Genomic DNA, 26,311 nt, shown 5'->3' on the forward strand with positions numbered 1-26,311 from the left:
AAATTTGAGGTATTTCAAGTCAATATTATTATTCAGTAATTTCCCTCAAAGTTGAATTACATCACTGCTTTCCCAAGCCTTGTTCATTGCTGCTTCCACATCAGCAACAAATATACTGAGGATGCCTAAATCACTTAAATTACATTACGGTCAATTTAACTCTGCCAACATTTTAAATCTGCAGTGTTTATATTTGCTATATAAACTGTTTGAATATAACACTTAAGATAGGTTTTCTTTGAAAGCTATCTCAGGAAAAAGGTACAAACTTAATGTGTACGTTGGTCTGTCTGAGAAAAAGAGTGAAGTTTTCAGGAGTTATTTGTTGTTTGCAAACTGTAATGCAAATGTTTTGAAGTAATTTTTAATTATATAAATTAAGAATTGTATAAATTTTCCAATGTTTAGCCTGCCATCAAAATTCACTGCCCTGATGGAAAGCAGGGCATGTGGATTATTTACCATCTCTTGACTTGTGTTGCTATTTTGAGGGAACTATGGGCTTGGTCTTGTAGGTCTCTCTGTTCATAAACATTCCTCAGTGACCTATAATTTATTGTATATATGTTACCCCTATTTGTGTTCTCAACATGCATTGCCTTGCACTTGTTGGGATTAAATTCCAACCAGCAAAGCTCCACCTAACTTTCCATCTGATTTATATCCTGCTGTAGCCTTAGATAACCCTCCTCGCAATCCACAACACCACCAATTTTCATGTCATCTGCAAACTTACTAATCATACCTCGTACAATCATATCCAAGTTGTTAATGTATATCACAAACAGCAAATGTCCCATTAAAAATCCCTGTGGTACTCCACTATTCACATACCACCAATCAGAAAATATTCTTCCACCATTACCCTTTGCCTCATCATCAAGCCAACATTTAATCCAAGTAGCTCACCATGGATTCCATGTGCCTTAACCTTGTCCTCCTAGCATATGGAACCTTCTCAGATACCTTACCAAAGTTTATATAGAAACATCTACCACTTTGTTTTGTCACCTCTTCCAAAAGCCTTAAAGCGGTCAGAGGATTTATCCCACACAAAGCCTCATTCATTGTCCCAAATCCCAAAGGGCCTTACCTTTCCAAATGCATCGATATTTTGTCCTTCAGAACTTTCTTCAGAACTTACTCATCATTTGTTTACATAAACTTTTTAATGGCTTTCGAAAACTGAAACGACTAAATTACTGGTCCATCAAAATTCATGAAAAACACTGGGAATAAAGTTGAGTGAGTGGTGGGAACCAAGCAGCAGTTCAACAAGTGGAGGGACTGTTGGGAAAGTAGTTATTAAAGGAAGGATAAGCAGGGATAGGTTAATGGACAATGTGACACTGTTGGGCTGAAATGTGTTTATTTCACTGCAAGGAGTAATGGACAAAGGAGAGGTACTTAGAGCCTGGATCAGTGCATTGAGCTATGATGCTATGGCAATTACATTGATGTAAAGGGAAATCGTGCTTGACAAATCTTCTGGAATTTTTTGAGGATGTAACAAGTAAAATGGACAAGGGAGAGCCAGTGGATGTAGTGTACCTGGACTTTCAGAAAGCCTTTGATAAGGTCCCACACAGAAGATTAATGGGCAAAATTAGAGCACATGGTATTGGGGGTAGGGTATTGACTTGGATAGAGAATTGGTTGGCAGACAGGAGACAAAGAGTAGGGATTAACCGGTCGTTTTCAGAATGTCAGGCAGTGACTAGTGGGGTGCCACAAGGCTCGGTGCTGGGACGGCAGCTATTTACAATATACATTAATAATTTAGGTGAAGGAATTAAAAGTAACATCAGCAAATTTGCAGATGACAAAGCTGGCTGGCAGTGCGAACTGTGAAGAGGATGCTATGAGGATGCAGAGTGATTTGGACAGGTTGGGTAAGTGGGCAGATGCATGGCTGATGCAGTGTAATGTGGATCAATGTGAGGTTATCCACTTTGGAGGCAAAAACAGGAAGGCAGATTATTATCCGAATGGTGGCAGGTTAGGAAAAGGGGAAGTACAACGAGATCTGGGTGTCCTAGTACATAAGTCACTCAAAGTAAGCATGCAGGTACAACAGGCAGTGAAGAAAGTTAATGGCATGTTGGCCTTCACAACGAGAGGAGTTGAGTATAGGAGCAAAGAGGTCCTTCTGCAGTTGTACAGGGCCCTGGTGAGACCACACCTGGAGTATTGTGTGCAGTTTTGGTCGTCTAATTTGAGGAAGGACATTCGTGCTATTGAGGGAGTGCAGCGTAGGTTCACGAGGTTAATTCCCGGGATGGCAGAACTGTCATACGATGAAAGAATGGAGTGACTGGGCATGTATTCACTGGAATTTAGAAGGATGAGAGGGGATCTTATAGAAACATATAAAATTATTAAGGTATTGGACACGCTAGATGCAGGAAACATGTTCCCGATGTTGGGGGAGTCCAGAACCATGGGCCACAGTTTAAGAATGAGGTGTAGGCCATGTAGAACTGAGATGAGCAAAAACATTTTCACACAGAGTTGTGAATTTGTGGAATTCTCTGCCTCAGAAGGCAGTGGAGGCCAATTCACTGGATGCATTCAAAAGAGAGTTAGATAGAGCTCTTAGGGCTAGCGGAATCAAGGGATATGGGGAGTAGGCAGGAAGGGGGTACTGATTGTGGATGATCAGCCATGATCACATTGAATGGCAGTACTGGCTCGAAGGGCCGAATGGCCTCCTCCTGCACTTATTGTCTATGTATCTATGATGTGCTTGCGAGAGGGAAAGGACTGACAGGTCAATGTACTAAAGTTTTAATGTTTCCGATGTGGTCGAAAGGGAGGTCAAAGAGTGGTTGCATTATTAACTGGGATGGATGTCACAGCTCAGAGATGGCAGCTCAGAGAAGCGCGATGGGTAGAACTAAATAAGAAAGGTGAAATTACTCTGGGATTATACTGTAGGCCAACCAATAGCCAGAAGGAGATAGACAGAGGTGCAGTGCTGCCAGGGCTCACCGGAGCACTGCCCCGGCACATATGTAAAAAAAAGCCAAAATAAACAGCAGGGAATTTTAACCAGCGGGGAATTTAACACCGGCCGCTCCGGCACCTGAAACATTAGCACTGCAACACTGGAGATAGATGAACAGATGTAGACAGATTATGGAAATTGTAAAAGCAGTGAGGTTGGGGCAGTGGGTTAATTTAACTTTACCAATATTGACTGGGACATCTTTAGTATAAGAGCTTTGGATAGGGCAGAACTTTATAAATACATTTAGGGATTTTATATGTACATTAGATACAAAAGGGTAACTAGGGAGAGTGTAGGACCACTCGAAGGATAAAGGAGGTGTAGGTGAGGTACTAAAGGAGTACTTTGCATTGGTATTCACCAAGGAGAAGGACAAGAAGGATAGTGAGATCAGTGTTGGGAATACTAAAATGCGAGATCAGATTGTGCCTATATTTGTGATGTATATAATTGACTTGGCTAAACGTATAGATAGGTTGCTGACAACACAAACATTGGTGGAGTTGTGGATAGTTTCATGGGACACAGCAGGATATAGATCAGTTACAGATATGGGGAGAGGGGAACAGTAGATGGAGATTAATCTGGGCAAGTGTGAGGTGTTTGGAGATCAATTGTAAAGGGAAAGTATACAATTAATGGTTGGAACCTTAACAGAGGGATATTGGGATCTGAGAAAGTGGCAACACAAGCAAATACAGTGAAAGAAGGCACGTGGTAAGCTTACGTTATCAGTCGGACATTGATTCAAAGAATCAGGAAGTCATTTTGCTGCTTCATACAGCTTCAGTTGGACTGCATTTGGAATATTGTTTGCAGATCTGATTTACCTGTAACAGGAAGGATGTGCAGAAGAATTGTGCCAGGATATTGTCTGGATTACAGACTATAAAGACAATCTGGACATTTGGCCATTGTTTTGCCTTGAATGTCGGAGGCTGACTGAAATGTATAAAATTATGAAAAACATAGATAGGGTAGGTAGACGATCAACTTCCTTTTCCCAATGTAGAAACATCAAATTTTAGAGAGCATGGCTTTAAGGAGAAAAGGTTAAAGGATTTGTGCATGACAAGCATTTTTTACAAATCACTTAGATATCAAACTCAAACTCGTTTAGTCTACATGCATGGAATGTAGAACAATATTCCATAACAATATTTATAAAATATTTGGACAAGTACATGGATAGGAAAGATTTAGAATACTAGACCGAATGGACCCATTGGGCCCAAACCTCTCTTGCATTGGTGCAGCACCCTCTCCTTCCACCTCTCCCCCTCCCCTCCTCCCTCCCCCCTCCCCTTCCCCTCCCCCACACCATCCCCCCTTATCCTCCCTCCTCCCCTCCCCCTCCATCCCTAGGAGGTAGATTTAAACTTTAAAGTGTGAATAACTTTAAAAATATAACACCGATTTCAATGAAACTTCGTCCATTAGCACCAAAGGGACGACTGTGAAAAAGGTGGGCCTAAAATTGTCGCGATATCGTGTACTCTTTTGGCTGTAGTTCAGGAACAAACAAACAAACGAGAGCTTTAGTGTATAGATGAGCCAAAAACAGGCAGGTGGGACTAGTGTAGATGGAGCATGTTGGTCGGTGTGGGAAAGTTGGGCCACAGGGCCTGTTGCCACGTTGTATGACTATGCTAGAGATGGTCATGTTAGGCAGTGTCTGTGGAAAACGAAACATAGACATTTGGGCGGCCACGATGGTGCAATGGCAGCGTTCTTTTCTGAATGTCTCGGATGTTCAGAAAATGTCAAAGATGGAATAACTAAATATTTGAGATATCAACGGAAGACTTTTAAAATAATTGTAGAATGTTAAAACAATTTCTAAAAATGTCCTTGCTGGTTTTTCCTATGATTCTCATTGATGTAAGGATGGCACAGTGGCACAACAGCTGAGTTGCTGTCTTAGTGGTTCCATTCTGACTGTGAGTTTGTACGTTTTCCCGTGACCTATGTGGGTATTCTCTGGGATCTCTATTTTCCTCTCGAACTCCAAAGATAAACAGGTTTGTAGGTTAATTGGCTTGGTATAATTGTAAATCGTCCCTAGTGTGTGTAGTTTAGTGTTAATGTGCAGGGATTGCTGGTCAGTGCGGACTCGGTGGGCTGAAAGGCCTGTTTCTGAGCTGTACCTCTAAACTAAACTAAAGTAGAAAGGCAAATTCTTTGCCATGTCTAATCTGGCATAATATCCAAGAGGGGATTTCCCAGTGCAAGTGCTAGGACACCTTTATAGATAGAGCTCTGCTGCTGGTCACAAAGGAGTGTAGGACTGTGAAGTATATTAACATATATAGTGCCAAGTAAGTGGTAGTTACTTCAGGACTATTGATTTGACATAAGCATACATGGATGTCTAAAGCTGCTGCTATTTTGATGCAGGTAATTGGTAATAGTTTAATTTGGTCTTTGGCATCACCATCAAGACCTTTGGATCAGTTGCATAGTAAATACATTTTAAAAGCTTACTTGCATTATATTCTAACTCATGATACCTTAACCTTCAACTTTGCCATAGGTGTTGATGTGGAGACACCTTTTGGCTTTGGATGGACTCCTTTGATGTATGCTGCAAACATTGCGAACTTTGAAATATGTCGTCTTCTTCTTGATCGAGGTGCCAATGCAAGTTTTGTAAAAGGTGAGATACTTTGTTTTGCAATTCTGATTGTACAGGTAAATGACTTAAATGCCCAAAATAATTATTTGCTATATTTACATATATATATATGTATGTGTGTGTGTACGTAAAATATATATAACACACACTATATATAAAGCACAATATATAACACACTGTACATATTTTCTATACACACACACAATCCCCAGCTGCAGTATTTCTTCAACTGTAAATCGTCTGTATGAGGGGTAAGTTTTCTAACATTATGGTATGGGTCTGTATGAAGTGGAGTTGGCAATAGTTGACTTTTTTTAGATTATGTGCTTGTGATTGGCAAGCAAAATGATGAATGCAAGTAAAATAATGCTCTCTTCAAATAAACTATAAAAGAAGCAGGATTTTGAAGTCTGGTTACTGCCAGTGATAGCATGCTGATATATATTTGGCTGTGTTGGTCACATCAGATTAAATCAAAAAATTGTTTTGATATTAGATTACATGGGGAAATGAAAAAAGGTGAAAGAGAAATTTAGCTTTTGTGTGAATCTGCTTCAAACAAAAGTCCATGTTATCCAGCACAATAAAACGTACATACTTTGAATAGAAGAATTATTAGTGATGCCTTTATGAAAAATAAATTCACTTTAATCAGATTACAGACTACATATCATTTTGTTGAATCCCGTTTTAATATCATCAGATAATGAAGGTAAATTATCAGTCAGTAAATACAATAGTGTGACAGGGCCCCCTTCCTTCAGATGCCACTGATCCCTGTCACTGGCTAACAAGCCAGGAGAGGCCAGTCCCCAGCATCACTGGCAACAGCTAGGTGACATCAGAGTGGCTCATCAGAACTTTGTCAGCCTACTCCTTATGAAACCCAGGCATTTCAGCCAGAGGGGAGGAAGGAGAGGGTGAGGGAAGAAGCAGAAAAGAATGAGGAAGAAGTAAGAAATTCGAGAGAGGGAGCGAGAGAAATTGGGCCGCCTCCCTGCTAGCTGTGTTCCCCGTCGCGTGTTCATGGAAGACTGAGTCACTTGGACAAACCCAAGACCACCAGCGCTGCCATGTGGTCAAGACTGGGCAGCCGGGAAGAAGCTCCAGATAGCCAGCACCTCAACCGAATCTAAAACTGGGTGGCATGGGAAAGCCGGAGATGCCAATGCCTCTTCCTGTCCTCTGACAACAAGGGGCTGTGCCCACACACACAGGCAAAGACTGAGCTGCCGGGATAAATTAGAGACTGCCAGCGCAGACTCTTCCAGCCCAAAGCTGAACCACCCGGATAAACCTGTGACTGCACGTGTCTCCTCTGGAGGCAAGGGTGAACTGTAGAGAGATGCCGGAGATCGCCATGCCTCCTACCACAAGTCCAGGACTGAGCAGCTGGGATAAGCCCGAGATAAGCACGTGTTCTGACGGCGAGAGGTAGCGCCCCCATGTAGCCCAGGACTTGCTTGCCACTGTAAAGAAAATATATTGTGTGAGTTCACATCACTGCGAGTGTCAGTGTGGTCACTACCATACCTGGAGTCATTCAGGGAAATAACTGCAGACAATTGATGAGAAACTATTTACTTCTGTTGTATTCTGAGAAATAATAAAATCACCGGCCAAAGGAGAATACAAACAATAATTAGACAATGTCCACGTAGGAATAACAAAGAAGTCCTGGTATGAAGGGTTATAGTCAGTCAAATTTGTGAGGCTTTTGTTATGGAAATGGTCTGGGAGACCTGTATATCTGTAGAATCCCTGATTTTGAGAGTTCAGATCCATTATTATTGACTTCACTTGGGTCATTAAACTTTGAAAAAGTGTGATGTATCACCTATGTTTCCTCTGGCTAGAATCAACACAAGTGGAGAAAGACTGAAAATAAAGCACCAAATAAATGGGCTGATAGAACCCATGTTTCTGGTAAAAAAGTATAAAGTGAAATAGTAAAGCATGTGTCAGTGAACTTTCTTGAAAGATTTCTTCCAATGGTAGGGCTCAGTCCTTTATCGGGTGCCTAAGATTGTGAAGAGAATTCAACCTTTGATGTCCGACGATAGGTCCTGACGCAAAATGTCACCTATCCATGTTCTCCAGAGATGCTGTCTGATCCTCGGAGTTACCCCAGCCATTTGAGTCTCTTTGTTGTAAACCAGCATCTGCAGTTCCACGTTTCTATATTTTACTGCTCCACTGCGAAATCTCCTCATGGTATGTTCATCTGGAAGAAGTTCTCCTCCTCTCTTTGATGAGAGTTCTGTGAGACCCCCTCTCTAAGCTCCCCCACTATGATTGCTGCTTCTCTCCTGCTCTGGTCCAAGTTCTGAACCAGACTCTACCACAGCCACACGCGTTTCCTCAACTCTTGCCTTCGCTGCCATCATGCGCCACGTGGCTTTCAGCTCCTTCTCCAGGCCTCCCAGTTCAGACCCAGCACAGATTTCAGGTACCTGCACTCTACTTCTCGCAACAGTTCTCCTTCCGCACCCTGCGTTCTACGCTCTCCGCCATGGGCTGGCACCAACAGACCCTTGCTCTGTCTCTCCCGCAGCTTCATTCACCCAGACCTGCAATGGACCTCAACTTTACTCTATTCTCCACTGAATCCACAACTTCAATCAATACTTACCGATCTCCAATAATCAGACTGAAGAAGGGTCCCAACTTGAAATGTCACCTATCCATATTCTCCAGAGATGCTGTCTGACCCGCTGAGTTACTCCAGCACTTTGTGTCTTTTTTCAATTTTTGAGCATTTTGGTGTTATTGAATATTACGTTAATATCATGGCAGAAAATCCATGTCACAGTTGTCACAGTTTAGATTGTGTCTGTTACCACTTCACTGGCCAGCTATTTGAGCCATTTCCAAAAGTACTTGAAATTGTGCCTGAGTTCATCAGCTGTAGTTTTTTTTTGCTTCCTTTGTTCAGAATTTTAAGCCCAGTTTTTCACCACAGATTCTTGGGAAACAGAATCAAAATGACCTGAAAGCTATAAAGTAGTTTGAGGCACTTGGTAACCTACTCCAGTATCCTTGTGTATCCTGTTGGTCCTGATTAGATTTTACTTCAGCGATTTGTAAGAATCTCTTTCTAACATTAGATCAAATATTTCTGATTGGATTCTGCTGTTCTGTTTTGGTGTTCACCTATTTAAGCTTTGGTTAATTTCGGATTTCCAGCCATGCCCTGTCAAATGCAGAAGTCCAAGATTTGCTCACTATTAAATGGTTCAATATTCATCACTATTGTTAGATTCCACAGTATACAAGTTGAACACCGATTTTCCGGCACCCTCACTTCCAGAACCTTTCTGTTTTTTTCTGGACCAACTGAGGTCACGTGATAATGAAATGACAAATACACCCCTGCCCCACTAAAAACACTCCTCCCATGTCTGTAAAGCACTGTGGAGTGCTAGAAACTTAAATAAGCACCTCATAATTCACTTAGACAGCTTACTACCCAGCAGGTAGACACAAAAAGCTGGAGTAACTCAGCGGGTCAGCCAGCAACTCTGGAGAGAAGGAATGGGTGACATTTCGGGTCGAGACCCTTCTTCAGACTGATGTCGGGAGGGGAAGGGACAAAGATAGGATGTAGTCAGAGACAGGAAGACTAGAGGGAGAACTGGGGAGGGGTAAGGGATAGAGAACCCAGCAGTATCAATATTGATTTTGCTAACTCTCTCCATCCCTCCCCCACCCTAGTTCTCCGACTAGTTTCACTGTCCTGATTAATTTTAATTTTACTAATTGTCTGCCTCGTTGTCACCTTCCCCTCAGCTAACAATTAACTATTTGATGTTTCGTTTTCATCCTCTGCTTTGATCTGTGTGTTTTCTCACCTGACCCTTCCATATCTTTATGTCTCGCTCTCCCCTGACTCTCAGTCTGAAAAAGGGTCTCAACCTGAAACGTCACCCATTCCTTCTCTCCAGAGATGCTGCCTTTCCCACTGATTACTCCAGCATTTTGTATCTATCTTTGGTTTAAACCAACATCTGCAGTTTCTTCCTACACAGATATAAAATGTAAACTGAATGTGAATGGAATGAGCAGCCGACCCATCCCCAGCTCCCACTGTCTTGGAGCCCCGGCGTCCGACCCCACCGCATGGTCCAGTGATGCATACGGCTGCTGTTGCCGTTCGCGTTGTACCCCCCGGGGGCTGTGCTTTCTCCCTGTGAGTATCCTCCCCTCTCACCTGCTCTTGTTCTTGCTGTCAGCGGTGGCTTTTTCCACTCCATGCTCAACCACCACCGCCTGCTTCTCCCATCACTCTGTCCAGTCGGCCTCTTCCCCCCTCCTCCCCCCACTGCCACCACCTCCTCTTGCTGCCCCAGAGTCGGCGACATGCTCCACCTTGGAAGCGACAGGAGGTGAGAGGGGAGGGGGCCCCGCAGTGACCAAGCGCATCTTCTTGTTGGCAGCGGCCCAAAGAAAGTGCTGCACCCAGGGGCTGCAACGTGACCCGTGTCCCCAGACCGTGTGGCTGGGGCACCTCGTGAGTCGGCAGTGGGCTCAGAAACTGGAGCTCTAAACAGCGGGTGAGATGGTGGGATCTGGGGTGACTATCAAAATGGTTCCTTAGCTTGAAAAAAAGGAAAGCTCTGGTGCTAAATGCCTTGTATCAAAGAGAGACACAAGGAACTGCATGTGCTGGTTTGCAAAAAAAAAACACACAAGTGCTGGAGTAAGTCAGTGGCTCAGACTTCACATCTGGAGAACAAGATTTTGGCTCGGGACCCTTCTTCAGATTGATTGTGGCAGTGGGGTGGACGGAGACAGGAAGAGAGGTGGGGGCAGAACAAAGCTTGGCAAGTGATAGGTGGATACACTTGAGAGGGGTTTTTAATAGGTAGATGGTTGGACAAAGGCCAGTGGTGAAGAGTCAAAAAGTGTACCAAAGCCTGTTGGTCATTCTGTGGTGAGGGCAGTGCCAGTGTGGACATAGGTCCACATACACTGCATTCAGAAAGTATTTAGACTCCTTCACTTTTTCCACATTTTGCTACGTTACAGCCTTATTTCAAAATGGATTAAATTATTCTTTTTATCATCAATCTACACACAATACCCCATAATAAAAAAGCAAAAACATGTGTTTAGAATTTTTTGCAAAGTAATTAAAAAGAAATAACTGAAATATCACATTTACATAAGTACAGTACACATCCACTGTGCTCTCCTACATCAACTGCTGTGTGGAGAATGTCACAGTGGACAAGGAAACAAAGATGTTCCCAAACCAGAAACCATGGATGAACAAGGAGGTACAGAATCTGTTGAGGGCACGCAACAATGCCTTTAAATCTGGTGACACTTCAGCATACAGTGTTCCCAGGTCAAACCTGAACAAAGGTATAAAAAGGGCCAAAGACACCCACAGGCAACGGGTGGAAGACCACTTCAATACCACGGACACCAGAAGCATGTGGCAGGGTGTCAGGGACATCACTGGCTACAAGAGCAGCCCTGCCTGCCCCCACAGTGATGCCACACTAACCAATGAGCTTAACACCTTTGCCTGCTTCGAAACTGGCAATACCACCATGAGTGGAAGAACCCCAGCCAAGGCGGAGGGACTGGTCATAACATTGAGCACACAGGAGGTACAACGTGCTCTGCGAAGGGTCAACCCACGCAAGGCTGCAGGCCCGGATGGAGTTCAAGGAAGGGTACTTAGGGACTGTGCTGAACAGCTGGCTGAGGTATTCACCAGGATCTTTAAACTGCCGTTATCTCTGGCTAAGGTCCCCAAGTGCCTGAAGTCGGCTACCATAGTGCCGGTGCCAAAAAAAGTAAAGATCACCAACCTGAACGACTACCGTCCGGTTGCCCTAACTCCTATAATCCAACATCTCTGCCTCACTGGATTCGCATCAATTTGCTTACAGGGCAAACAGATCCACAAAGGACGCCATCTCTCTGGCTCTTCACACTGTCCTGACTCACCTGGAGAGACAGGGCACGTACGTAAGGATGCTATTCATTGACTACAGCTCTGCCTTCAACACGGTCATCCCCACCAAGCTCATCACCAAACTCCACCAGCTAGGCCTCAGCTCGTCGTTATGCGACTGGATCCTGGACTTCTTGATGGAGCGACCACAGGCAGTGAGAATGGGCCCGCACCTGTCCTCCACTATCACCCTGAGTACCGGCACACCACAGAGTTGTGTTCTGAGCCCCATGCTCTACTTCCTCTTCACACATGACTGTGTTCCTGCATTCGACACCAACACCATTGTCAAGTTTGCAGACGACACAACGGTGATCGGGCTGATCACCAACGGTGATGAAACAAACTACAGAGCGGAGGTGCAGAACCTGGCGGACTGGTGCTCTGATAACAACCTGTCCCTAAATACCAGCAAGACCAAGGAGCTGATCATCAACTTCCGTAGGTCACATAACGGGGAATACGCCCCGATCCTTATCAATGGGGACAGTGTGGAGAGAGTGTCCAGCTTCAGGTTTCTGGGCACTCACATACTCACATGGCATCCCTGTGTGGTATCTCCGCTGCCTAGAGGCAGAGAGGAGAGCTCTTCAGCGGGTAGTCCATAGAGCTCAGAAGACTATCGGAACACAGCTACCAGCCTTGGAGGACATCTGCAACACACGATACCTCAGAAAAGCCATCAGCATTCACAAAGACTCCTCACACCCCTGCAATAGTCTGTTCGAAATTCTACCATGGTGCAGACGCTACAAGGCCTTCTACGCCCGCACCTCCAGACGCAGGAACAGCTTCATCCCCAGGGCCATAGCTGCCATGAACCGGTCCTGCTGAGCCGGATGGTCACATTGCACAGTGAAGCGGCACAGATCTACTTGAACTTTACACTGTTTTAAACTGTTTCTAATTTGTTTCACTGGGTTGTATAAATTTATACTGATTAGCTAATTAATTTATTGCATCGTATGGAAGGCGTATTCCCAATCTCGTTGTGCCACTGTACAATGACAATAAAGATATATTGTATTGTATTCAGACCCTTTGCTCAGTACTTTGTTGAGGCACCTTTGGCATCGATTACAACCTCAAGTCTTCTTGGGTATGACGCTACAAGCTTGGTACATTTATATTTGGGTAATTTCTCCCATTGCAAATCCTCTCAATCTCTGTCAGGTTGGATGGGGAGCGTCAATGCATAGCTATTTTCAGGTCCCTCCAGAGATGTTCGATCGGGTTCAAGTCCGGGCTCTGGCTGGGCCACTCAAGGACATTCACAGACTTGTCACGAAGCCACTCCTGCGTTGTCTTGGCTGTGTGCTTAGGGTCGTTGTCATGTTGGAAAGTGAACCTCCGCCCCAGTCTGAGGTCCAGAACGCTCTGGAGCAGGTTTTCATCAAGGATCTCTCTGTACTTTGCTCCGTTCATCTTTCCCTCAATCCTGACTAGTCTCCCAGTTCCTGCTGCTGAAAAACATCCCCACAGCATGATGCTGCCACCACCATGCTTCACCATAGATATGGTATTGGCCAGGTGATGAGCGGTGCCACTTGGCATTCAGGCCAAAGAGTTCAATCTTGGTTTCATCAGACCAGAGAATCTTGTTTCTCATGGTCTGTGAGTCCTTTAAGTGCCTTTTGGCAAACTCCAAGCTGCCTGTCATGTGCCTTTTACTGAGGAGTGGCTTCCATCTGGCCACTCAACCATAAAGGCCTGATTGGTGGAGTGCTGCAGATATAGTTGTCCTTCTGGAAGGTTCTCCCATCTTCACAGAGGAACTCTGGAGCTCTGTCAGAGTGACCATCGGGTTCTAAGTCATCTCCCTGACCAAGGCCCTTCTCCCCCAATTGCTCAGTTTGGCCAGGCGGCAATAGACAATAGGTGCAGGAGGGGGCCATTTGGCCCTTCGAGCCAGCACCACCATTCAATGTGATCATGGCTGATCATTCTCAATCAGTACCCCGTTCCTGCCTTCTCCCCATACCCCCTGGGAGCTCTATCCTTAAGAGCTCTATCTAGCTCTCTCTTGAATGCATTCAGAGAATTGGCCTCCACTGCCTTCTGAGGCAGAGAATTCCACAGATTCAAAACTCTCTGACTGAAAAAGTTTTTCCTCAATCAGTTCTAAATGGCCTACCCCTTATTCTTAAACTGTGGCCCCTTGTTCTGGACTCCCCCAATATTGGGAACATGTTTCCTGCCTCTAACGTGTCCAACCCCTTAATAATCTTATACGTTTCGATAAGATCTCCTCTCATCCTTCTAAATTCCAGTGTATACAAGCCAGTCTTTCAACATATGATAGTCCCGCCATTCCGGGAATTAACCTAGTAAACCTACGCTGCATGCCCTCAATAGCAAGAATATCCTTCCTCAAATTTGGAGACCAAAACTGCACACAGTACTCCAGGTGCGGTCTCACTAGGGCCCTGTACAACTGCAGAAGGATCTCTTAGCTCTATGAAGAGTCCTGGTGGTTCTAAAGTTCTTCCATTTTTAGAATGACGGAGGCCACTCTGCTCTTCAGGACCTGCAATGCAGCAGAAATTGTTTTATACCCTTCCCCAGATCTGTGTCTCAGCACAATCCTGTCTCGAAGGTCTACAGACAATTCCTTCGTCCTCATGGCTTGGTTTTTGCTCTGACATGCACTGTCAACTGTGGGACCTTATATAGACCAATCAATTTAATTTACCACTGGTGGACTCCAATCAAGTTGTAGAAACATCTCAAGGATAAGCAATGGAAACAGGATGAACCTAAACTCAATTTTGAGTGTCATAGCAAAGGTTCTGAATACTTATGTAAATGTGAAATTTCAGTTATTTATTATTAATTACTTTGCAAAACTTTCTAAACACCTGTTTTCATTTTTTTATTATGGGGTATTGATGATTAAAAAAAAAATTGAATCCATTTTGAAATAAGGCTGTAACGTAGCAAAATGTGGAAAATGAAGGGGTCTGAATACTTTCTGAATGCACTGTAGCTAGCGGCTATGTGGACCTAAGATGGACTCAAAAAGCTCGAGTAACATCTCATATTTCGCTTGGGTAGCTGACAACCATGAATATTGATTTATCTAACTTCAAGTAACCCTTGCATTCTCTCTCCTCTTCATCCCTCCCCCATACAAGACCTCCAGCTTCAAAGTCGTCTTGTTGAGTCTCATTGTCTGCACTCATTCTCACCTAGAATACAGCTAATGATGGCCTGTTTCCTTTATCGTTGTTACTTTTTTGCAAATCTTTCATTCATTTGTTCTACACCTCCCTACATCACCGTCTATATCTCTCATTTCCTTTTCCCCTGACTCTCAGTCTGAAGAAGAGTCTCGACCCGAAACGTCACCTATTCCTTTTCTCCAGAGATGCGGTCTCACCAGCTGAGTTACTCCAACTTTTTGCGTCCATCTTCGGTTTAAACCAGAATCTGCAGTTTCTTCCTACACATCTCTTCTGCTGTGTGGACCTTGCAGGCTGCCTTATGTGCATAGAAGCAAGGCCAGTGAGAATGCCCCTCCCAATCCAGCCTGGTAGGTACAGGAGCCATAACAGCAATGGTAGGCGTAGGACCAAATCAGCATGATTCAGGCCAACTGTTTCAAGGTAACACGGTTGCCTCCAAATCTTCAAATTATTATCTTATTTTCAAGCAGTGCATTTAATTTTTCCCGTAATGACCATTCATTTCACAATGGGAAATAGTTAGTGCAAATGTCAACATACGTGGGGATAATCACTCCATTGGTCTTCGTGGCTCATTTGCTTTGTTGTGTGGTTGGAAATGATGTTAGAAGTAATGAAACAGACGTCATTCAAGATTATGAGGAACAACTATGTAAACTAAGCAAGCAAATGACATCTGAAAGAAACATTGAAGGAAATAATCCATGGACTTGTTTATTTTTGTACATTAATAAGCCATATCAAACCTCATGAGTACCTTCACTACGTAGAAGGAAGGAATTCAAGAAGCCAGCTCAACATTTTCCACTGCAGAGCATTTAGAAATGCTCAATATTTTATTTGTTCTTTGCAGTGTTGTCCCGTTTAATACCATTTTCAAATATTTGTTTCATTTTCTTTTGATACTATTCAGAATAATGATGGGATTTAATGAGCTCACCACGGCAAATCCAATGCCAGCATTAATTTTCAGAAGACTAAAATATAAAGGCGAGGATGTAATCTTGAGGCTTTATAGTGTGCTGGTCAGGCCACATTTTGAATTTTGTGAGCAGTTTTGAACCCCATCTCTGAGGAAAAATGTGCTGACATTGGAAAGGGTCATAGAAACATAGAAAATAGGTGCAGGAGGAGGCCATTCGGCCCTTCGAGCCAGCACCACCATTCATTGTGATCATGGCTGATCGTCCACAATCAATAACCCATGCCTGCCTTCTCCCCATATCCCTTGATTCCACTAGCCCCTAGAGCTCCATCTAACTCTCTCTTAAATCCATCCAGTGATTTGGCTTCCACTGCCCTCTGTGGCAGAGAATTCCACAAATTCACAACTCTCTGGGTGAAAAAGTTCCTTCTATCCTCGGTTTTAAATGGCCTCCCCTTTATTCTAAGACTGTGGCCCCTGGTTCTGGACTCCCCCAACATTGGCAATATTTTTCCTGCATCTAGCTTGTCCAGTCCTTTTATAATTTTATATGTCTCTATAAGATCCCCTCTCACCCTTCTAAACTCCAGTGTATACAAGCCTAATCTTTTCAATCTTTCCTCATATGACAGTCCCGCCATCCCAGGGATCAATCTCGTGAACCTACGCTGCACTGCCTCAATTACAAGGATGTCCTTCCTCAAATTAGGAGACCAAAACTGTACACAATACTCCAGATGTGGTCTTACTGGGGCCCTATACAACTGCAGAAGAACCTCTTTACTCCTATACTGAAATCCTCTTGTTATGAAGGCCAACATGCCTTCTTTCTTAGCTTTCTTCACTGCCTGCTGTACCTGCACGCCAACGTTCAGTGACTGGTGTACAGGGTCTCGCTGCACCTCCCACTTACCTAACCTAACTCCATTGAGAGTAGGTCGAGAGTAGGTTTACGAGGATGAACCCAGGGATGATTGGGTTGATACATGAGCAGCGTTTGATGACTCTGGGCCTGTACTCACTGGAGGTTAGAAGGATAAGGGGGTTCTCATTGAAACCTACTGAATAATGGAAGGCCTAGATAGAGTGAATGTGAACAGAATGTTTCCAGTAGTGGAAACATCCAGAGGGCACAGCTTCAGAATAAAAGGATGTACCTTTGGAATGGAGATGAGGAGGAATTACTTGTTTAGTTTATTGTTATGTGTACAGAGGTACAGTGAAAAGCTTTTTTTTGCATGTTATCCAGTCAAAAAGACTAGACAATATCACAATTAAGCCGTCCACAGTGTACAGATAAAGAGTACATCATTTAGTGCAAAATAAAGTCCGATTAAGATTGTTCAAAGTACAAAGGTCTCCAATGAGGCTACAGATCTGAGAGGAGATTAAGGAGAGCATACTTAGTGTAAGAAATGTTGCTGTTGGAATAAAGATTGAAAAGAGTTGAGCGATTGTAATGTATGATAGCAGATCCTCTTCTGGGAATTCAATGCCACAGTGGGCCGTGGAGGTCAAGTCATTGGGTATTTTTTAAGTGGAGATTAATAGCTTCTTGATTAGTAAGGATGTCAAAGGTTACAAGGAAAAGGTAGGAGAATGGGGTTGAGAGGGAAAATAGATCAACCATGACCAAATGGCAGTGTAGACTGGCCTTAGCCTGATTAGCCAAATGGCCTAATTCTGCTCTTATGTCTTACTGAACTTATGAACAATAGCTGATAGTACTGCCAATTGTTGTTTTTCAAGAGGAAGAATACAAGTTCTGTGTTTAAACTTCTCCATTCAAGCTGCTTTTCCAAGCTTTACTTGCTAAGGAGTGTTCAGCTTGTGATCTCCCAGCATAGAATAGAAGCGTTTTATCTGTTGGTTTTATTTTTCACTGTCACAAGGCCCCCTGGTCCCTGATGTTGCCCTACATGGATTTGCTTTACTGTTCTTATCAATGCCCGCAATGGCCTTGCTAGTTCACCCATCACCTCCAGTTGTAAATACCTTGGTGCACCATGACCAGTTCTGGCCCCTGCATTTCGTATTCCCATTACACATGTTTTCTTTGCACGCGAGCCTAAGTAATCTAAGGTGTGTTTTTGTAAACCATTCTTCTTCTCCTCAGTCTTAAGAGGTCTCCAATATCTTAAGTAGAAGTATTGCGAATAATTCTGGTTGCCCCAATTACAGGAAGGATATGGAGGCTTTGGAGAGGGTGCAGAAAAGGTTTACCAGAATGCTGCCTGGCTTAGAAGGTATTAGCTATAAGGACAAACTTGGATTGTTTCCTCTGCATCAGAAGCTGAGGGGAGAACTGATAGAAGTATATTATTAATTATGAAAGGCATAGATTGGGTTGAGCCTTTTTCCCCAGGGTGGAAATGTTAAACACTAGAGGGCATATCTTTAGGGGGAAAGAGGCAAAATGTAAAGGAGATGTGCAGCGGTCAGTTGTTTACACAAAGGGTGGTGGGTCCATGGAATGTGTAGCTGGGGGTGATGGTGGAGGCAGTTAAGGTAGTTTTGCTTAAGAGGCTTTTAGATAAACACATGGGTGTGCAGAGAATGGATCATGTGCAGGCAGATGAGATTAGTTTATCTTGTCGCACGTTTGGCACAGATACTGTGAGCCGAAGAGCTTGTTCTGTGTTCTACGGTGTCTCAGGACCAAGGATGATTTTACTCTTACTCAAGTACTATAATTGATAATGACTAATGAGGCCAATCTGGAAACCACAGACTCCTCCATAGGAAAGGATGTGTCTGACCATTCGGGCAGATGGGTAGTTTGTGATGTAGAGTGCTCCTTACACAGGGTTTGTGTGTGCTGCTCAACACCACCACTTTGGCCATGGGTCGGGTCCTCCAGTATCTGTGAGAATGTCACATTTCTTCAAAGGACTTTTGAGCGCATAGAGTCATAGTGAGATGCAGTGTGGAAACAGGCCCTTCGGCCCAACTTGCCCACGCCGGCCAACATGTCCCAGCTACACTAGTCCCACCTGCCTGCGTTTGGTCCATATCCCTCCAAACCTGTCCTATCCATGTACTTGTCTAACTGTTTCTTAAACGTTGGATAGTCCCAACCTCAATTACCTCCTATGGCAGCTTATTCCATACACCCACCACCCTTTGTGTGAAAAAGTTACTCCTCAGATTCCTATTAAATCTTTTCCCCTTCACTTGAAGCTATGTCCTCTGGTCCTCGATTCCCCTACTCTGGGCAAGAGACTCTGTGCATCTACCCGATCTATTCCTCTCATGATTTTATACACCTCTATAAGATCACCCCTCATCCTCCTGCGCTCCAAGGAATAGAGACCCAGTCTACTTAACCTCTCCCTATAGCTCACATCCTCTAGTCCTGGCAACATCCTTGTAAATCTTCTCTGAACCCTTTCAAGCTTGACAATATCTTTCCTATAACATGGTGCCCAGAACTGAACACAATACTCTAAATGCGGTCTCACCAACATCTTATACAACATGACCTCCCAACTGAAAGATCCTTGAATCTTTTCAGCCTGGTAATCTCTTCCCAAGACACAGCTTTAGGAATCTGTTGTTGAACATGTGAACGATGTGTCCTGCTCATAAAAGCCAATTGAGTAGATTTGGGCTCTCACTGCTGCAGATGTTGGTCTTGGAACTAAATACCATGTTTGCTGGTCTTTCCAATAAATTTGAAGGATTTTGCAGAGACGACATTGGTGGTATCTGTCCAGTGCTTTAATGTGGTGCTGCACAGTTTGATTTTTGTGCTTAGTTCGAGATCTCAATTGTCAAACACTTTTTTCCTCAATTAACCATCAAGAGAGCCATCACAATAAAGGTCCTGGTGAATTTCTCCAGGCTCTCGAGACCAGGGAAGTCATCTACATTTTCAATCAATGTTGAACAATGTTGTTGGACAGCTGGATTATAGAGCAAAGGACAGGTAAACCTTGTCATGCAAATGTTGAGAGTACGCCCAACTTCTACGTGTGTGTGCTTCAGTGAATGAACAGTACAGCACAGGAACAGGCCCTTAGGACCACAACATCTGTGCTGAGAATGATGACAAGACCAACTCTCATCTGCCTGCATGTAATTCATATCCCTCCATTCCCGACATATCTAAACGTTTCTTAAATGCCACTGGCATATCCTCTTCCGGTATCACCCTGGCAAAGTGTTCCAGGCACTCCCCACTCTCTGAGTAAATGAACTTGCCCCACGCATCTCCTTTAAACCTTGCCCCACTCACCTGAAAACATTGCCCTCTCGTACAGCCACCCCTTATTTTATGCGGGGGTTATGTTCTTGAAAAGCAACGCGTACCTTATAAAACACGTAAATCAAACAGTTTTACCATAAGAAGGTATATAAATGGTACAGGGCAGGGGATAGGTTGTGTAACTGTCTACATCACACAATAAATAGTTCATATATGACTATCATTATTCTTTCACCTTACTCGTTAATAAAGAAAAATAAGTTCATATGGAAAAAATAGTGGTAAGGATATCTTAAATAAATATTATTTATATAAAATCACTTTTTGACTGTAAATGCAAACTTACATTGACGACTGGCGACTTGCTTGCCCAAGATGGAGTAGGTGGAGGATTGAGGAGGAGTGGGGGCCCTCCACATCAACTGATGAAACCAATGACAGAGGTGAGGGTGTGGGTGAACGAGTGGTTGAGGCAGTGGTAGGCTGAGGACTGGAGATACCAGATGTTAATGGCTGAGATTCATTGTGGCCAGATGTTGGACTAACTCGTGATGTTTGCAAGAAATATGTTAACAGTGTGTTTTGGGTGGCTTTTATTTTGTTTTCTTGTAGGCTTTCATCGTAACACTGAACTTTGTAACAGGTAAACTGAGAAAATGGTAAGCGGCAAGTTGCCGCATGCTGTCACTGTTGTACTGTACAGTACTTTGTCAGCATCGCATACCACTACGCTGCCAGGTGTAAATCTGAGCGCTTGAAATATTTCAAAAACACGAGCGCGTAAATTAGGTTTTGGTGTTAATTAAACAAGTGCGTTATTCCATAAACACATAAATCAAACACACGTAATACAAGAGGTGGCTGTACTTGATATTTCCATCGTGGGAAAAATGTTCTGACTGTCCACCCTACTTCTGCCTCTCATCATTTTACATACCTCTGTCAGGACCCTCCCCACCCCCCGGCAGTCCAGACAAAACAGTCCAAGTCTATGCAACCTCTCCATGTAGCTAATACCCTCTAATCCAGGCATCATTCTGGTAAAGATGCTCTGAGCCCTTTCCAAAGCCTTCACATTCTTCCTGTATTAGGGTGATGAGAGCTGCATGCAGTGCTCCAAATGCGGCCAAACCAAAGTCCTATAAAGCTGCCTCTTTACATCCTGACTCTTATACTCAGTGTCCCAACCAGTGAAGGCAAGCGTATCATATGTCTTCTTTACCACACTTATCTACTTGTGTTGCCACTTTCAGTGAATTATGGACTTGGATCCTAAGATTCCTCTGTACATCAATGCTGTTAAAGGTCTTGCCATTAATTGTATACTTTCCCCTTACCTCCTAACTCCCAAAGTGCTACACCTCACACTTGCTTGGATTAAACTCCATTTCTCTGCCCATTTCTGTAGATTATTTTTATCCCACTGTATACTTTGACAGCTGTTTGTCACTCCAGCAATCTTGGTGTCATGTGCAAACTTACTAACTAACCTGTCTACATTTACATCCAAGTTTTATATATATATATATATATATATATCTTCTATCAGTAAACCAGTCTTCTATCAGTAAACCAGTTATGAATCTCTACAACCAAATCACTGTTAATCTCAAATGAGTCAGATTTGTCTCTGTGCATGGGCAAACGTAGACATTATTTGCATACTGAAGCTCAACTGTTCAGGTTTGGATGACATTGGTTCTAAAGTGTGGTCTTCATATAATTAAACAGATTCTTATAAGTTTCCTAAAGATTGGCTTCACCCCGGCAGGAACATAGTCCCATCTCTCAAACTACCGTACATGAAGCATCTTATCAGTGTTAAATTCAGATCCTTCACGTTATAAACTTCAATTTCATTAGTAGTTACATAAGATTCAGTTAGTGGAAAACTCATTATGCACCTAGCAAACAATGATTCTCTACTGTCCTATGGAAGATGCGAGATATATAATAATTTGTGATTCTGTAAACTTGTCATCTCCCAGTGGATTGTGGTGTAACGCAAGGAATTGTGGAGTGAGCATGGATTGCAGCTTTGACGAATGTTCTCCAGAGATGCTGCCTGATCCACTGAGTTTGATCTTTGTGTCTCTTTTTAAATTATTTCTTCTGTTCCGCTGTGAGTCCCAATGATATAGGAACATTCCATACCTTTTAATTATTAATTATTCCATACCTACACACCGTTGTTCATATCAGTTGGGGTGAGACTATTTTACAATATTATCCATTGCTGGAAATGAACAATTATCAGGTAATAACTTTAAAAATAGATGAAATTACTACAAGGTAATACTTTTAAAAATGGATCTAATTATTTTAAGCTGAAATTCTGTTGGAAAGCTGGATATTCGATGTTCTTGCAAAATCTCAGTTAATTATATTTCAGTGTTTTGGTTATTGCCCACCACGGAGTGTAACAATAATGACTACTGGAAGAGCTAGATGGGGTGTGGTTTCTGCAAGTAGAAAAGAAAAACAAACAAAATTAGAAAGTCCTTGATTAACAGTCCACAAAACCTTCACCGATTTAATTTTGTGGATGGGTGTGACGTAGGTTGATGTAAAATCTCTGACCTACTTTGTTCCATTGCATATGTTTTCACTTGTAAATCCTATTTTTTAATTAACCACATCTTTGAGCACCAATGGATTGAGCCAAGGCATTCATAGATATTATTTCCACTTACTGTACAGATGGTTAGAGTATGCTCAGAAGGGTAATTGGTGCTTGAGGCTTCAAAAGGAAGCAATTAGCAAGCATGCGTCAAAATTCCAAAAGATCTTTTAGAAAATAAGTCATGCATTTATTAAGATTAATGACGTGTTTATTTTATGTAGTAGAAAACTGAAAGTAGATGTTTTACACAATAAAACAGCATATTCAACATTATGTTGTTGAAACCTGTTTTATAATTCTGAGCCATTCTTGACATTCAGCCATATTGCCAATATCTTCTGTGGTTAAATACCAAACTTTAAACTTTTTTTTGAGAGTTTGGTAAATTATATCATAAATAATATCAAAATGTTTATCCATAAATGATTTTTGATCTGATGAAGCAAATTGGCAATTGTGTAGATTTGCAATTTAAATAATAACAACCAAAATGCTGTTGATATTTTTTTGGTACCTGAATCACTTAATTTCAATACTCATAAGCAGTTTTAATTTTGTAACACATCAAATTCATATCTAATTATTAAAGAGAAGCTTTACTAAAATAAAACAGAATGATTAATTTGTGTTGGTACAGGTATTTCTTGGAGCTGTCTCAATTATTAATTGCATAGGTAATTCACCCTTCCATCTATGAAGTCCACATATTCCCATAGATATTTGTATTTCCTCTGTGTATTTCCTACTTATCAGTCACAAATTGTTTGTTTTTAAAATCTAGATCAGTACACGGTGTTGATGGCTGCCTGTGCTAGCTGTGAGTCGGATAAAAAAGTGGTGAAGTGTGTAGAGTTGCTATTGTCTAGAAATGCAAATCCAAGCACAACCAGCAGGTATGAGCATCTACTGTATAATTAAACGCTGCATGTGGAAAAAAAAGCCAAGCAGTTTAAAATTCTATTCACCAGATCCATTTCCTTTCCTTAAAAACAAAACATAAAATGGTTTTATCCTGAGGTGTACAAAACAAGTTTTAAAATGGCTTCAGCAACAAAATAAAGACAAAATTAGGGAAGGTAAAATGCACAATAATGTTATGTATAATTTAACATTTGTACAATACATTTTCCATAACATATCTTGTGATATTCTGTAATTGCAACCAATAATGCACTCAAGTTTTGATTTCAAGACCTGGCTTTCAACATATGCTTTCAGCTACACTTCATTGCGTTTCTATGATTAAAATGCCTGGGTGCTTTTGTACTTTGCTTTGGCCTTGCTGCAGCCCTGCCTCTCTCCCCTCCACCCCTTTCTCCACCACCACCCCCTCAACAAACCTAGAGCTTGAGTCTAATGAGTCACACATATATATGTCGGGTATGAAATCAAAATGTCCTTGAGTTCAGATTAGCCATGTTTCAGGCTGGACACTAGTACTCCATTCTTATCTGCCATTTTGGCCAAGGTGTTCCTGAGAAGGAATTTGCTCCTTCTGATCAAAGGTCATTGATAAACATAAGGAAATCTTTTTTTGCTGAGAGATGAGTGGATGAGAACAGGTTTATAACAGTAGGTAATGTGCAGGAGTTTTTAAAGCATTACCTCTCGCGATGTATTTACAACTTTTAAAACATTTATTCAAAGCATTAAATGTAATCAGTTGTCCTTCATAGTTGCTCGGAAATGGAACGAATCCTGGTATGTTTCAATGTAATTTTGTCCATGCAGTTCTGTGATCAGTTCCTTTATAAAGGTTATCCATCCAGAATTATTATATTCTAGTGCATTTGATTCTGTTAGTTCTATTTTTTGCAATCTGAAATTGCTCTCAAACTGTTCTCCTCTCAGTCAAATGTTTATCTAAAGCTTTTTTTTAAAGTAAATGAGTTGAGGCTTCTCTATTTGTCTGATTCTCTGGGAGCTACAATTAAGTGCATCATTTTACTAGTTTGTAACCTTTATTGCTATGTTCTCATTTCTGTATTCCTTAACCTTGCTTTTAGAAATCAACTTCAGTTTTATTTTACGACTATGTTATCAACCTTCTGTCTGTTTCGCAAAGTTTTAAATGCTGTGCAGAAACAAAGCATCCCATTTGTCTGAAGAAGGGTCTCGACCCGAAACGTCAACCTATTCCTTCTCTCCAGAGATGCTGCCTGGCCTGCTGAGTCACTCCAGCATTTTGTGCCTATCTTTGATGTAAACCAGCATCTGCAGTTCCTTCTACACATTCCATTCACAGTTTGTATCTTTAAGAACTTTTAAAGCTCTGGATGGACCTCTGGTGGTAAAGAAGTTTAATGCTTTGCAAACATTTATGAACACATGAGGCCGAAACAGTTTTGAATCTTGATTTTCTTTATCTCACAAAGAAAGCAATTTTGCCATTTTTAATCAGATGCGTTATGGCATTGTTGCGTTTGAGCTAGTGCTGTCTACACACAAATCAAATCAAATCCGATAGCATCCTTAGCATTATAATTAACCTGATCATTTTTTAATAAACCATTTAGATAGCTATTTACATATTTCATCTTCATAACCAGTTCAGATTGAGTTGCCTGTAGGCCTTCAAATTGTGTGTCAATAAATTTAATCATTGTGCAGCTGACAAGGATATAATTTCTAAGAAGAACTTAAAGGAGGGGGAATTGAGGAAAAATCACTGCAGATATATCCACACAGTTCCAAAAGTAACAAAAAATATACTCTTTTATATTATGCGCAACTTCAGTATCCAACTGCAGCTTTTCACTATAGGTACAAAAAATCATGCACGATTTCTCCAGTGCTATGATTGAATTAATTGTTAAACATTAGCAATTAAACATTACTTTTTATCTGATTGACTACATATATTACTTATGCAATTGCAATTCTTTATTAAATTCCCATTTTTATTTTTAAAAAACAGCTATGATTATTTTTATCTCTAACATAATGTTAACCTTTTCCTTCCCTTTCAGTAGTCAGATGACGCCATTGATGTTTGCGGCCAAAGAAGGGCACACTCAAACTGTGGCACTGCTGGTGGCTCAAGGAGTGGAAATAAATATCCAGGATGACAAAGGCTACACAGTACGCAGCTTTGGTCAAGTTTTATTGATTATTTCCTTTTTGAAAGTAACTCGGTTGTTTACATACAAGATTGTGTTGAAGCAAAAGCTATTTTCAGTAAATAACGGTGAACGGTGGCGCACTGGTAGGGTTGTTGCCTTACAGCGCTTGCAGTACCGGAGACCCGGGTTTGATCCTGACTACGGGAGCTTGTTTGTACGGAGTTTGTACTTTCCGTGACCGCGTGGGTTTTCTCTGAGATAGAAACATAGAAACATAGAAAATAGGTGCAGGAGGAGGCCATTCGGCCCTTTGAGCCAGCACTGCCATTCATTGTGATCATGGCTGATCGTCCCCAATCAATAACCCGTGCCTGCCTTCTCCCCATGTCTCTTGATTCCAGTAGCCCCTAGAGCTCTATCTAACTCAGGTTCGGTTTCTATCTTCGGTTTCCTCCCACACTCCAAAGACGTACAGGTATGCAGGTAATTCGCTTGGTAAATGTAAAAATTGTCCCTAGTGTGAGTAGGAAAGTATTAATATGCAGGGATCGCTGGTCGGAGCTGCTCCGGTGGGCCAAAGGGCCTGTTTCCGTGCTGTATCTCTAAACTAAATAAGTTCTGCTTAGAGAGGAGAGGATGTTGTTGTCACATTGAATACATTGCCAGCAATTTAATACCCTTCCGCTTGACTTTCCA

General features: G+C 42.2%; 1 protein-coding gene across 2 annotated transcripts in view; it reads left to right on the forward strand.

Moving 5' to 3' along the window:
* The window catches only part of asz1 (ankyrin repeat, SAM and basic leucine zipper domain containing 1), an 89,015-nt gene that overhangs the window by 19,728 nt on the left and 42,976 nt on the right, over window positions 1-26,311 (forward strand). For both annotated transcript variants that reach the window (XM_078416655.1, XM_078416656.1), the window contains exons 3-5: window positions 5,544-5,666; window positions 23,335-23,446; window positions 25,523-25,634. In XM_078416655.1, the coding sequence (XP_078272781.1) occupies window positions 5,544-5,666; window positions 23,335-23,446; window positions 25,523-25,634 (347 nt within the window). The remainder of the gene's footprint in view (window positions 1-5,543; window positions 5,667-23,334; window positions 23,447-25,522; window positions 25,635-26,311) is intronic.

The sequence above is a fragment of the Rhinoraja longicauda genome, chromosome 20 (assembly GCF_053455715.1).
Source record: "Rhinoraja longicauda isolate Sanriku21f chromosome 20, sRhiLon1.1, whole genome shotgun sequence".
NCBI classification, from domain to species: domain Eukaryota; kingdom Metazoa; phylum Chordata; class Chondrichthyes; order Rajiformes; family Arhynchobatidae; genus Rhinoraja; species Rhinoraja longicauda.